Genomic DNA, 13,633 nt, shown 5'->3' on the forward strand with positions numbered 1-13,633 from the left:
TGTGGAGGAGTGTCACTTTTTAAGAGGGCACTGACTGGAAAATCACCAGAATGGGACTTGGAGAGGTGGGGGTTCCTGACTCATGACTCAGCAGATGAAGTTGCTACATTGCATGACCAGGGGACGAGTGGGCAACCGAGCATGACCCAGCTGAAGGAGACTGGGATGAAATAGAGCATCACCCAGATGGGTGTTGGAATAGTACCAAAACTGCCTCCACAGGTCTTGGGGCAACTTGGATTATCTTAGGAAGAGTCTGTATTTCTACCTAGTACAACTGGTCAATTTATTTGGTGCCTCCTAATTCGGAATCATTGCACTGTGAGAGGGAATTTTTCTTTCTGTGGGATCCCCCCCACCCCATTTGCTTTTCTTGCAGAGTTTGGCCAGCTTACTCTACTGGGACCTGCCAGTTCAACAGTCTTACTTTAAAGAGTCATTTTGTGTGTCTTGAATCAAGCTTATGAGGTTATCCATTAACCTCAACGGTTAATGGATTTTATTTCGAGGCTTGTTGAACCAAATCAAGTGTGTATAGACACCGGTGGCGGTAGGAAGCTGCACAAAAGGATAGGGTGAATTTTGTGGTACTCTGCAAAACCGGTTATAAACATTTTGATCTAAGAAAGGGGGAAAAAGCGCACTTAAATACACCTGTAGCCTATCTGCTCCATCAGATTGAAAACAAGGAGTGTGGGATTCCAGAAAAGTTTCATCCAGGGATTGGAAAAGACACAAAAACGTCTTCTTCTGGGCTCTAAAATGAAACCAAAACTCCTTCCCAGTCTCTTTAGGATGCGGCTTATTTCCAAAAGATTCACATTCTGGTACTACAAACAGTAGGCAAACACGCTCTGCCACGTGGGGCGCAGGCAAAGCAGCTGGAGAATTCCGTGCCGCTAGGACCTTGCGGGAGAAGCATCCTCGCTGACCCCACATGGACCGCGGTGGCGACCAATCAGAAGGCGCCTTTGCTCAGCCGTGCACCAATCGTAGGCTCCTTTCTGCAGGACGCTGGGTCTATTTAAAGGTGCGCGCCCGAGCCGGGGCTGCACAGCTGCCGGTTTTGGTGCGTAACGTGCAACAGCCATGGCCAGCCATCTGGAGCTCAACAGCGGCGCCAAGATGCCCACCCTGGGCCTGGGCACCTGGAAGGTGGGTACACTGAGGGGCGCGGCCGGCCACCCGCGTGGGTGACCCCGAGCGGCCTGCGCCGAGCGGGGCTCGAGTGGCGGGGCCTGTCGTGTGCCTCGGGGCGAGCAGCGCCAGGCCGCGTGGGCGCCCCAGGTGGAGACACACCCACGGGGACCCCGGCGACAGGGACAGAGCCGAGCCCCAAGCTTTGCCGTCAGGCCCCCGTGGCGCCCCAGCCTCACGTATGGCTCGCCCTCACTTGGCCCGGATGTCGCCCTCTCGGGAATGAGCCAGTTGGGCCCATGGGCCGGAGATGATTAAATTAGGAGGCGAGGGTTTGCCAGGAGCTCGCCTGCTTGTCTGTCCCCGAAGGCACTGGGCGCAGCTGGTAACGGGTGTGGAAGTCCTCTGAGAATTCCTGTGGCCTCAGGTGGCACAGCCCCCAAACCTCAGCACAGCAGGGTTGAGCTCCAATAGCCTGAAACTCGACAGAGTCCGTTTGTATCCGCATTACAGTTAAAAATGGGTAGCGTATATAGTGAATACGAAACAGGGTAGACCTGTCTTTCTCTGAGCCTGTTTCTAGGCCGGTAGATCAGTACGTGTAGCTTGTGTTTCCAGAGGGCCGCCAGTAACTTTAAAGGTGTGATTGGATTACAGCCATACCAGGTTGAATTCCGTGCATTAATTAGAAAGAAGAGAAAGATGGTTGCTGTGGTCAGTGGATCTGCAGGACACAGCACACATAGGCACATGTAGCTACAGTAGAAGTTTTGGAAGGAAGACCTGACCCACAATATGGGTTGTGTGTACTGATAACTAATCCCTATCCCATTTCTACATATGGTCATAACTTTAGAAAACCATTCCACGGGCCAGCATTTGCAGATCAATTCTCAGATACGTAAGGAGTTAAAAGTTTGCAAGTTTGGGTTGCTGGAGAGCATGCAACAGCCCCCCAGAGAGCTGGGTGCTTGTTTAAATGGACATGCATCTGTGTGTTTAAGTCATGCTAGCCTCTTCACAGATATTCCTGTCACTTCCCACAGTGCCTGGCTGGAAGATTGGATCCAGAAGTCAAGTGTTAGGTTTAAGGTGAAGAAATCCACTAGAGAGGAAACTAGGTAGAGAAAATGCCCGCGTGTGTTTCTGGGGGCCAGGTGAGGGCTTGGTTTAGGAAAGTGTTGAGGGGAAGAAGGGTAGAAATAAAAGAGACGAGGTTAGGGAGGACTTGCAGATTTCCCTTTTTAAACAAGAATACCAACCTAATACTTTCACTTTCGTATGTGTGGGTGTTCCGTTATAGAAGACAAACGGTAATATAATCACTGTGACGACCGCAGGAGAGGGCACTCGGATGCAGTTTACCTGTTCTCATGGAGCAATGACAGTGGCTCTGCGGTACCCAACAGACCAACAGCAGGACTCTGGTAGTCTGCGACCCACCGTTCCCTTTAGGACCTTCATAGCGCCTTTCTCCTCAGAGGCCAGGATTTCAGGCAGTCGGGACACATCCTTACTTAATTTCTTCCTGACTGGTTGCCTTCCCACGGGAGAGTAAGTACTCCCATAGTATTGTGTGGCTGGGAGGCCTTTAAGCCAGAGCTAACCCCTGATACAGACCAGAGTCCTGTTACTGGTAATTTTTGACCTAATTGACACTCTTCGTAAGGACGTGGCCTTTGTCGCTGCCACGAGGAGCCTGGGAGTGCTGTTAGGAGTAGAGGGACAGCTCTGTTCTCAGACTCTCCAGGTAACACCCTCTCATTGTACCCCAGCCAGATGCCCTGTAGCCCCATCGGAGGGTCATGTGCCATTCTCGAGCTGTGACAGGGTTTCTTTTCAAGTCTGATTTTTGCCTCTTTGGGATAGTACCTGTCCCTGGGAAAAACTTATGCAAGATTCTTCCTACCACTCCCTGAGTTAAAGCAAGCTTCCATCGGCAGTCTGGAGTCAGCAAGAAGTGCTGTGGCCCTTAAAATCAGAATCTGGTTTCCTGGTTGCCCGCCAGTGCCCAGTCCACACCTCAACCTCGCCCATCTTCAGGATCAAAAATAGTCAAATCCTGTGGAGGGCCCGGTGCTGGATCCACATCTCTGTTGGGTGGAGCCGTGTCTTAAAATCAGGGCAGGTTTATTGATTTGTTACCGTAGAGCACATCTTATTAGTCTTGTTGCCAAACCCGGTTCTAGGCTTTCAGCGTGATAAGGCTGGGGAGGAGTCATTCATGAGGGCTCAGTCTTTATCTCTTGGAATTACTGTTTAAGTTACTGAGCTGTACAATGTACTTAGACAGTCAAAACAAGCGAGGCTGGTTTCATCTTCAGCAGCGATGGAAGGTGCTCATTGGGTAGGGCAGGGCATGAAAGGTGGCCCACTGTGACCTCTCTGTGGGTTTTCTGTCAGAGACTTGTGAGTGTGGCAGATGTAAGTCTGCTTACTAAGCTGCCAGGGTTCTGTGTGGGGAAGCAGGCTTTCTCCCTGGCCTCTTGGGACTTCCAGCCTTTATCCGTCTTCGTCTTCCCATGAAAACATCACACAAGGTTGTCTGCCAACCTTGATTAATGCAGTCTGCACTCTAGCTCTGAGGAACAGAAAGACCAAGTTATGCTAGGGGTGGGGCCTCACTGGCTGTACCCATGATAGCCACGTGATTCACACTTGGAATCCCGTTTGGAATTGGCAGACGTTTGTTTGCCCATCCTGGATCTTGCTCCCAGCGCTCTATCCAAAGCCAGGTGCTTCCAAGCCCTAAGCAGGCTCCTACATGGCCAGCAGAAGGCCCTCTAAGAGAAGAATCAACGGGAAGTGTCATAAATCCTGGCAGAAATTAGAAGTTCAGCATGTGCCCTGAGGCAGAGCTCCAGCTCACCAGGCCCCTCTCAGGCAGGGAAGTGCTTTCCCTCCCAGCTAATATCAGCCACAGCTGTGTCTGGATGCCCCAGAGAGCCCACGGTGGGGGGGGGGGGTCCTCCTGCATCTGCCGAAATAGTTCCTTCAGCCTCGGAAGTATGGAAAAGCCACAGGTGCACTTTAGGGCCTTCTACAAGGAAACGAGAGGGTGCCAACAGTCTAAAGGATAAAGGCAGCTGGCACCACCTCAGAATGGGGAATGGTGTGGCCTCTCCCCAGGCAGGCAGACTCCTCCCCCTGCTGGGTGAGGGAATACCACTGCCCCAGGTGCTGGTGGAGAGCTTGTTCTGGTATTCCATGTTTATTTTCTCCCCAGACTGTTTTGTTCACTGGGCTCCAGACAACATAGATGTTGGCAGCTGCTGGAGGCCCTGGGGAGTTTTCCTTTCCATTTGCTTCTGTCCCAGCTCTCCAGAGGAATGCGCTGTGCTCCTCAGTGGTGTCCCACAGTGCCTTGTTCAGCTCTCCAGTCTAGGCAGGAGCAGCCAGGAGTTCGTGAACACTCATTGAGAGCCGCTGGGGGGGCGGGCACAGGCCGGTGGGCTCAGGGCTCTGCAGGCTCTGCCTTCCTTTCCACTCAACTTCTGTCTGCTAATACCTCTGCGGGGTCATCTTTCCGTGTCCACCTCCTAGACTGGGTTCTCATCCACTGAGTCAGCAGCAGTTAGCTCTTGCTGTGTGAGAAATGTCCTCGCTGTTTAAATGAAATGGTGCCCAAGATTTCAGCTAGTGGGGGATTTTTTTTTATGTTTTTTGAAACCGGCCTCATTGCATAGCCCAGTCCGGCCTAAACCTCAGAACTCTCAAGCCTCTGTCCCCAGAGTTGATGGGGTCACACCTGTGTCCCAGGCTTCGAGCAATCTGTGCTGCTGGCAAGTGGCTGTCAGGTTCTGCTAAGGTGAAGAAACATGCCATTGCACCTTGGTCCCGTCTGGGACTGAGTGGCATGCCGCCACACAAATGTGATGGCAGAGGAAGAACCTGACCCAGCACCACCGGTTTACTCTTCTTCCTTGGCTCTGGCTCCACTCTGTCCTATCTGGTTCTGATTTTTAATCTCTTTTCCTTCCAGTCCCCTCCTGGCCAGGTGACTGAGGCCGTGAAGGCTGCCATTGACATTGGGTACCGCCACATTGACTGCGCCCAGGTGTACCAGAATGAGAAGGAGGTGGGCATTGCCCTCCAGGAGAAGCTCAAGGCGCAGGTAGTGAAGCGCCAGGAGCTCTTCATTGTCAGCAAGGTAAGCGACCTACGAGAATCCTGGGGTCCGATTCACACTTCGCCATGGGAACCACACTTAACCATGATGGCAGTTAGCGCTGTGTGGGTGATTCTCCCAGGTCCAGCTCAAGCCCACAGCGGGCCTGGTGCTTGGCCGCCTGGTTATCTCTCTGTTGGGCCTAGCGATTAGAGAGCCCTGTACTGATGAGACCTGTTGGGGGGCTGACTCCCTTTTTAAGGAGTTTCTTCAGGGACAGACTTAGCTCCCATTTACAGACTGGGTTTCACTGCCGGCCTGTATTTTTAGCTAGAGGCTGTGGCTGCACAGAGGAACCCAGACTGTAATGTGAGGCTGGCTCCATGTGGACCAGCTTGGCAGGAAAGTAGATGAAGAATGTGTGTTTAGCACCTCCCAGTCCTGTAGTTAGTTGGCCTGTCCATTCTAGACTTGTGCCATGTTTGGTTTTTGTGGGGTGCCCTTGTCCTGACCCTCCCCCTTGCCTTTCGAAAGTTGGGGTCCACAGTGTGAACTGGGAACTCTCCAGCCACTGCTAGCCTCATGGTTATGGGGAGAGGAGGTGTGTGCTCTGCCTTGGAGCTGCGTGCCTCCCAGCCGGGAAGAGGCATTTGCGCAGCAGGGGTAAGATGTACCTTTCCTGGATTCAGCTGTGGTGCACGTTCCACGACAAGAGCATGGTGAAAGGAGCTTTCCAGAAGACGCTCAGCGACCTTCAGCTGGACTACCTGGACCTCTACCTCATTCACTGGCCAACAGGGTTCAAGGTAAGAGGCCCAGCTGCGATCCAGTCCCCGAGGCTCAGGTGTGGTCTGGTCTTCCTTATTAGAATACCGTGGGTGGTCGACTCTCTGCTGCTAGAGGTGTGGGCCTTGGACCAGCATCAGTGTAGCATCGCCCATAACATATTAGAAACCAGCCCCGTGCCTCTCCCACAGCGTCTGAATGCACCTTTGGAGTATGGGGAATACCACTGTTTTCACTGGGTGTTTGTGGAATTTAAAACTGGTGATGAGCACGGCTAATGTGGTTACTGTCGTCCGCATTGCACACAGCTGCAGAAGCAGTCAGCCCCATGCCCTTCCTCCTCGGGGCATTTGCACCCAATGCTCACACATAAGTGTTTGTGCCTCCATTGCATGTCATTCTCAATGTGTAAGTGCATGTCACAACCCGGTTCTTTGCACCGTGGACTCATTCAGTACGTTTCCTGCCTCTAGCCCCTGGCTTGTTTTCTGCACGGTTACCCATATTGAAAGGGTGTAGGTTTTTTTCTTCAGATCTGTTTTAGCCCACTGTGCTCTCTTGGGCCCAGGGACTTGATTTCCACCCTTTGTTTTTGTTTGTTTGTTTGTTCGTTTGAATGACAAGCCAGTGAGAGATGGGCAGGGTGACAGTTTTATGGGCCTGAAGAGGCAGCTGAGAGAGGCGTGGGCCCCTGAGTTTCCCAGCCTTGAGCTCCCTTCCCCTATCCATTCCACTCTTCCCATGGCAAGGTGGGTCTCAGACATGGGCGAGTCTAGTCTCCATCTGTTAGCCTCTGAGCCCCAGTCATGACAAGGACCTCCCTCGGCCACTTTCTGGTTTCCTTTTCATCCTGGCTGCCAGATCTGCCTCTCACTATCTTCCACTGTGTTTGTAATGCTGCAAGATTAAAATAGGTCTGTGAAGAACTGGTACCCGATCATTTTGTCTGTGTGTGTTTTTATTGTTAATAACAGCCTGGGCCTGATTATTTCCCACTGGATGCATCAGCAAATGTGATTCCCAGCGACACTGATTTTGTGGACACTTGGACGGTAAGAGGACTCTGGCTGAGATCCTCCCTTATTTATTTATTGCTGATATCCTAGTCTTGCATGTGAGGCACGTGTGTGTGTGGTCAGCTCCGCCACCTCTTGCCGTATATAAATACATCGTCCTGTCTCCATGGTTATCTGTCTAGCTTTCATGTCCTCTCAGCTTCTGAGAGGCAGAAGGTGCTGACCGTGAATGGGGAGGGCACAGACTGCTCCTGCACACAGGCATGCATCTAGTCCTTGTCATCCTGGGATTCACTTAGCATCAGGAAGACCGCTCTTTTCTTTTTAGGCCATGGAGCAGCTTGTGGATGAAGGTTTGGTGAAATCCATTGGCGTCTCCAACTTCAACCCTCTTCAGATTGAGAGAATCTTAAACAAACCCGGCTTAAAATATAAGCCTGCTGTTAATCAGGTAGGCCTCCCCCCAGGAGGATGCTCTTACCTGAGGCAATCCTGTGATCTGATTTATCATGACAGACAAGCTCGTCTGGGAGTGGAGACTTTGCAGGGATAGGATTTGAGGCTAGGCAGCAAAGATGTGGCTTCTGACTCCAGCAGTGGGCAGCTAGTGAGACGGGGCTTTTATCAGGTGGCAAGTGGCCAAGGCCAGGGAGTGCCTTAAAGGCTTGCGGCCATAGATCACTGGTAATAGAATCATTGTTCTCAATGTGAAGGTCACCAGCTGGGAAATTTCGAGTTGTCACAGCTTATCCGGGAGGCAGATTGTGTGGGGAGAGAAGGGATTTGTCCACATCGCATTAACTTGTCCGCTGTCACAGTCAACCCTCCTGTGTGTGTTGCAGATTGAGTGCCACCCGTACCTAACTCAGGAGAAGCTGATTGAGTACTGCCACTCCAAAGGCATTGTGGTAACTGCGTACAGTCCTCTTGGCTCTCCTGACAGGCCCTGGTGAGCTGCCAAGAGGGTCACTGTGGGAACTCAGAATTGACTAGAAGGAATGATTGACTGTCACGGAGAGTGCATCCGTGCTGCCCTGCAGACCTTCTCTGGGGCCTCTGGGCTTCCTGGGGAGGCTGATGTTTCTGTAAGCAAGATGAACACTCTTTTCTGAAGGTCAGCAGGTGGATCATGACCCATCCTCAGTCCAGGAGCCTAGTCAACCACCCAGAAGTCTCAGGGAGAGTCAGGGGCTAGGGTGGCCAGCTGCCTTGAGTGGCCGTAATGACCTCACCACCTCTCTGTCCCAGGGCCAAGCCTGAAGACCCTTCTCTCCCTGGAGGATCCCAGGATTAAGGCAATTGCATCCAAGTACAACAAAACCACAGCTCAGGTATGGCTGCTTCCAGGTCCTTGAGACTGTTGCCCGAACTGTGACTCCCGGTGGTCCCTGTCAGTCGGTTGTGGAGGGAGCTGAGCCCATGAAGCCCTCTCTGGAAGTGTGGTTTGGAGTTCTAGAATGCAGTATTAAGGGCACAGGTCTGGTCTTACATGGATTAATTGCCATGTGCCTGCTGCCTTTATGGGTAAAGCTCAGACATAGGCCCAGCATTTGCTAGTGTTTGTGAAAGCTCATCCCTGTACAAACAGAAGAGCTCTTACTATCTGCATTGTGGGAGGAGGCTCTCTTACTCCCGTAGGTAGTGTGAATCCCAGGCAGTGCTTACCGTGGCTTTGTGACATGCCTGGAGTCACCGATAGAGCAGGACTCCAGAGTCAGCTTTGGACATTGATTCAACCCTAGAGGTCTCTGAACCTCTCTGCCTGTGCAGTTGTAGACTGAGGTGATAACAGAGTACCTGGTATCTGTGCACACACTCAGCGCCTCTGGGCCCACAGGTGCTGATCCGGTTCCCTATACAAAGGAACTTGGTGGTGATCCCCAAGTCTGTGACGCCTGCACGCAATTGCTGAGAACCTGAAGGTAAGGTCCCGCTGGCAGACCTGACTTTCCACTGTGGTGTGTGAGGGTGGGGTTCTTGGGTTCCTCAGCCATCCCCAGCTGTGTGATTTTGAGCAAGTCACTTGACTGCACTCAGAGTCAAATAATGCCTATTTTGAGAGCTATTGTGAAGCTCAGGTTGCTGATAAGCGCACAGCATGTCACAGTGCCTGTTCCATGGTAAGCTCGGGGAAATGCTGCTATGCTAGTTACTGGTGACTGCGGACTGCTGGGGCCTTTCAGGGCGTCTGCTGACCCGCTGGCCCTGTAAAGTGCCGAAGTAGTCGTGAACAGGGCTCAGGAATGTCTGGACACCAGGGTGTGGGCATTCAGGCCTCCCCCCCCCTAACAGCTGGAGAAGAGCTACTCCAGGATGGTCCTGGTGTCCCCATGAGCCTGTCTTCTCTAAGCAAAGGGTCACTGCTGAGATCTGGTTCAAAGTGTGGCAGCATCTAGGAAGTGCTCTTTAGTAGTCAGCCCCATGCATATTGTCGCCTATAGAGGGGCCATGGTTAGGGTGGCTCTGATGATGCAATAAGCAGCTAATCCTGCCTCGTCCTAGACAATGACCATGCCACTTAACTGTAAAGATGTGGGAAGAAAGGCCTATCCTGCTTGAAATGGGTTTGTCCCTCACCCTCATATTTCATTTCTAAAGTATTAGAAAAGGTAGATGGCAAATCTCAAAATACTAACCTGGTGATTTTGCTTTTGGTCATTTCATCTTACGTGCATGCCTTGCATGTTTTTTTTCCATGGCTGTAATCGCAGAATATGTAGCAGAGTCTTGTCAAATGCACCTTCTGTCATCAGGAGCCAAGCGGAATGGTTTGTCTGGATGTAGGTCAATTTCCAAACCCCAGTGCTGCCAAAGGCCATCCTGCCTAATTGTCTACGTGCCCACCTTGTACCTAAGTACCTTTCTGTGTTCTCCACCAGAAGACCATTCAGACATGGGTTTAAGCAAATAGAAAGTCTTTATTAGCCAGCCCATGGTACATTAGGTGTTTGGAATCCCATTGTAGCCCTAAGCCTTTCTCAGGGTGAGGTTTTAAGCACAAAATTACACCCTAGGTTGACATACTTTAGTTAACAGGAATAGTTAGCAGGAAGCAGAACTATAGAAGCCAGAAAAACAAGGTTAGCTTTTCCAGAGCTATGGACTTTGATGGATTAGGCCATTTTGGCTGGTTGTGTTGTCTTAGCCTGAATGGTGCTTCCGTCATGGAGTCAGTTGTGCTAAGGTCTGGGGGCCCGTTACATATTCCTGTATTCTTTTGTCTTCATGGAAGTGATGCCATTATCCCAGTCTGTCTTTCTGCTCTGAATGTCAAACCTTAGGTATCCTTAGGCCGTCTCCCACAGTAGCTCCACAAGGCAGCACCCTTCCGGGGCCGGCTGCAATGCATTGCTGAAGCCTGTGGGCAGCCCTGAAGGCTTTGTTTCATCTCGCGCAGCACGGCGTTGACTATTGGAGGTTCCCCACTGTTGAGCGCCTCCTTCCTCTACTTGCTGGTGAATGGAGGCAGCAGGTTCCTCATTAAATTCCCCCTGGCACTCATCACCACAGAATGTAGTGGGACAAGAATGAATGGACATTGCCGGCTGCACTCCGGGCAGTGGGAGCCCATCTGGAACTTGTTGGTGTGGTCTCTGCTTCGACTGCAGAGCTCATTTTGTTCCTCTCGTGTCTGTCAGGTCTTTGACTTCGAGCTGAGCAAGGAGGATATGACCACTCTCCTGAGCTACAACAGGAACTGGAGGGTGTGTGCCTTGATGAGGTGAGTGAGTCGGTCACTGTGTGTGACACCACCAGGTAGTCTAGAGTAAGGCATCTCTCCAGGCCCTGGAGGGCCCTCCTGCAGCCCACCCTGCTTCCACACAGACCTTGTCTTCTAATCTGTGCAGACCAGGAGCATAGTGAAAACTGGGGAGGACAGCTGTCCAATGTCTGTCCGGTGTCTGTCTCTCCCTCCTGCTAGAGCACGGGGGCCCAGCTTACACATTTTAGTTGCTTTTCTGACCTCGGATGATCCTACGACAAATCTGTGCCCACCTTCCTAGAATAGCTTGCATGTCACTTAATTGACTTAATGCCTAGAGAAAGAGTCTGTGGACAAGCCTGTTGCTGGGCTCAGCTAGCCTCAGCTCCTGACATGAAAAGGCCCCGTGACTCTGAGTGCCTTGCCTTCCCTCTGAAGTGGGGCTTGGACCCTCCAAGCCCCGGGAACGTGTTTGCTTTAAGAAGTAATCTCTGGAGATGCTCAGAGGTTAAGCGCACTGTCTGCTCTTCCAGAGGACCCGGGGTTCAATTCCCAGCACCCACAAGTTGGCTCCACAAACATCTATAAGTGGGATCTGATGCTCTCTTCTGGCATAAAGTCATAAAGTTACATGCAGATAGAGCACTCATACACATAAATAAATAAGTATGCAAAATTAATTAATTTTTTTAAAAAAAAAGCAGCCTCTGTGTCCCAGATGGCTCTCATGCCCCTTTTTCTTACAAGCCTTGATTCTCACTCACACTCTTTGGCTATTGCTCTCTCTTGCTTCTGCATGGCTCAGTGTTTCACACGGTGGCTATGGCCGCTAGCACCATGTGTGTCTTAGGCAGTGAAGTCTGATTCAGGCTGAGATTACCTGTTTGCATTTTGCTGTCACAGGGGGCCTCACGTTCAAAGTAGGCCATAAACAGAGCCAGCCCAGGAGTCCCAACCAGGACCCTTCCTAATATTATGTTAATGACACTTAGCCTTTTAACATGGGGATCTTTTTGTTGTTATTTTGGATCTAATGGGTTAGAGACATGTGAACCACCTGCCTGTGGCATCCATTCAGTTCTTGGAACCTGTAGTAGTCCCTCAGCCTTGCATTTCCCCTGCCGTTGCTGGTGTACATGGCAGATTCTGGGACAGACAAATCCTGTGCTTCCCAGCTGACCCTTCATACCCGCTTGCCTCCCTTGCACCTTCCAGGGCTATCCAGAAACAGAACAATGCCCTTCTCCTTAGAGCAGCAGTTCTCAACCTGTGGGCGACAACCCCTTCACAGGGTTACATACCGGTATCACGAGCATCTAATAGTTACAGTATGATTGATAACAGAGGCAAAATTACAATTATGAAGTAGCAACGAAATAATTTTATGGTTGGAGGTCACAATAACATGAGGAACTGTGTTATAGGGTCGCAACATTAAGAAGGTTGAGAACCACTGCTCAGAAGTTCTAGAGAGGAAGGACTACTTCAGACGACATTAACAAAAAACATGTGCATTTCTGAGGAATAACTTAACAGCCTTTTTAAAAATCTTATTTACCCTCCCTTCTTCCAACTCCAGAGAGCAGGGAGCCATCTGGCATTTTATGATATTGTCTCTGACTTGCATTGCAGAATTTACTGTTTTTTTTTTTTTTAAGTTTATTTTTCGTGTGTGTGTGTGTGTGTGTGTGTGTGTGTGTGTGTGTGTGTGTGTGTGCGCGTATGTCCTTGTGCTGCACCCCTGGTATAAGCCGATTAAGCGATGGCCCTACTGTGAGTCTTGGCTACATGCCAGGCACTCCCCTGGTTCCTACAGCAAATCCCCAGCAGCTGCTCAGTTTGCTCCAAATAACAAAGAAATGCCCTTTCCTCTATCTTGGAAGCCACTGCTGTGTGTTTTGCCCCTTGGGCTCAACTTTTATAGCGTTTTAGTCCTTCTGTTGCCTCATTATCTCTGCTCTTTTTCTCTGCATTCATTCAAGGCGATAAGATGAGCTGGGTGTGGTGTCACATGCCTATAATCTCAGCACTTGGGGCTTGGAGGCAGAAAGATCTGAAGTTCAAGCTCCTGGTGTGATTGCAGGCCAGCCTGACTACACCAGGCCCTGTCTTTTTAAAATGACAGAAAGATGATAAGGTGCTCCAATGATCCTGCCAGCTAGTTTGAGTTACTAGGAAGCAAAAGTCAGGTCTTGCTGTTCAGGGTGCCCCCAGGCCTAGTGCAGTCTGCACATGCACCCGGTTCCCGACATCACCAGACAAGAGGAGCCTACAGGCTGAGGCGCTATCTCAGCTGTGTGTATGATCAGACTTAAGACTGGCTTGTTGTCTCGAGACTCAGCTCATGATCACATCTTTTCTCAGTGTGGTGACTTATCACAGTCAAAATCTTTTCCTTGAGAGCTGGCAAGATGGTTCGGTGTATAAGGCATTTGCAACCAATCCTGATGAACTGAGCTTTATCCTTAAGGCTCACACAAGCTGTCCTTTGACCCCAACATGAGACCTGTAGCGTGCACACCCACAGTTACATACACACACTGAATGACTAAGCGAACACAGTCTTTGAAAGTGGCTGACTTGTACGGTACATGTGTTCTTTTCTGACAGCTGTGTTAAACACAAGGATTACCCCTTCCACGCAGAAGTCTGAAGCTTGGGAGCTTACTCTCCCCCACGAAGCTGCACCTGTTCTTGCTTCGTCTGTCCCTGCAGCTGTAGTGTGACCTGTGTCCCTCTGCACGGGTGGAACCTTGAAGATCAGACAATGAGGGTTTGTTAGTGTGACGTAGTCTCTGGAGAGCATTATCAGTAGCTGAAGGGTTTTCTTCAGCCTTTCTTGGTCTTTCTTCTTACCCAGGTGAAGTATGTTTAACATTCTCT

The 13,633-nt window shown here is 50.7% G+C and overlaps 1 protein-coding gene across 1 annotated transcript; it reads left to right on the top strand.

Annotated features, from left to right (window-relative positions):
* The first annotated feature begins 1,018 nt into the window (after nt 1-1,018).
* LOC127218705 (aldo-keto reductase family 1 member B1-like) lies at nt 1,019-13,426 on the top strand. The gene is given in 12 exon segments (XM_051179709.1): nt 1,019-1,155; nt 5,120-5,287; nt 5,935-6,051; nt 7,006-7,083; nt 7,376-7,498; nt 7,890-7,996; nt 8,296-8,314; nt 8,316-8,378; nt 8,885-8,941; nt 8,943-8,969; nt 10,686-10,768; nt 13,361-13,426. Coding segments are annotated over 12 exon segments (951 nt in total). The 5' UTR covers nt 1,019-1,089; the 3' UTR covers nt 13,404-13,426.
* Nucleotides 13,427-13,633: the final 207 nt, after the last annotated feature.

Source organism: Phodopus roborovskii, unplaced genomic scaffold (assembly GCF_943737965.1).
Source record: "Phodopus roborovskii unplaced genomic scaffold, PHOROB, whole genome shotgun sequence".
In the NCBI taxonomy this organism is placed as follows: Eukaryota; Metazoa; Chordata; class Mammalia; order Rodentia; family Cricetidae; genus Phodopus; species Phodopus roborovskii.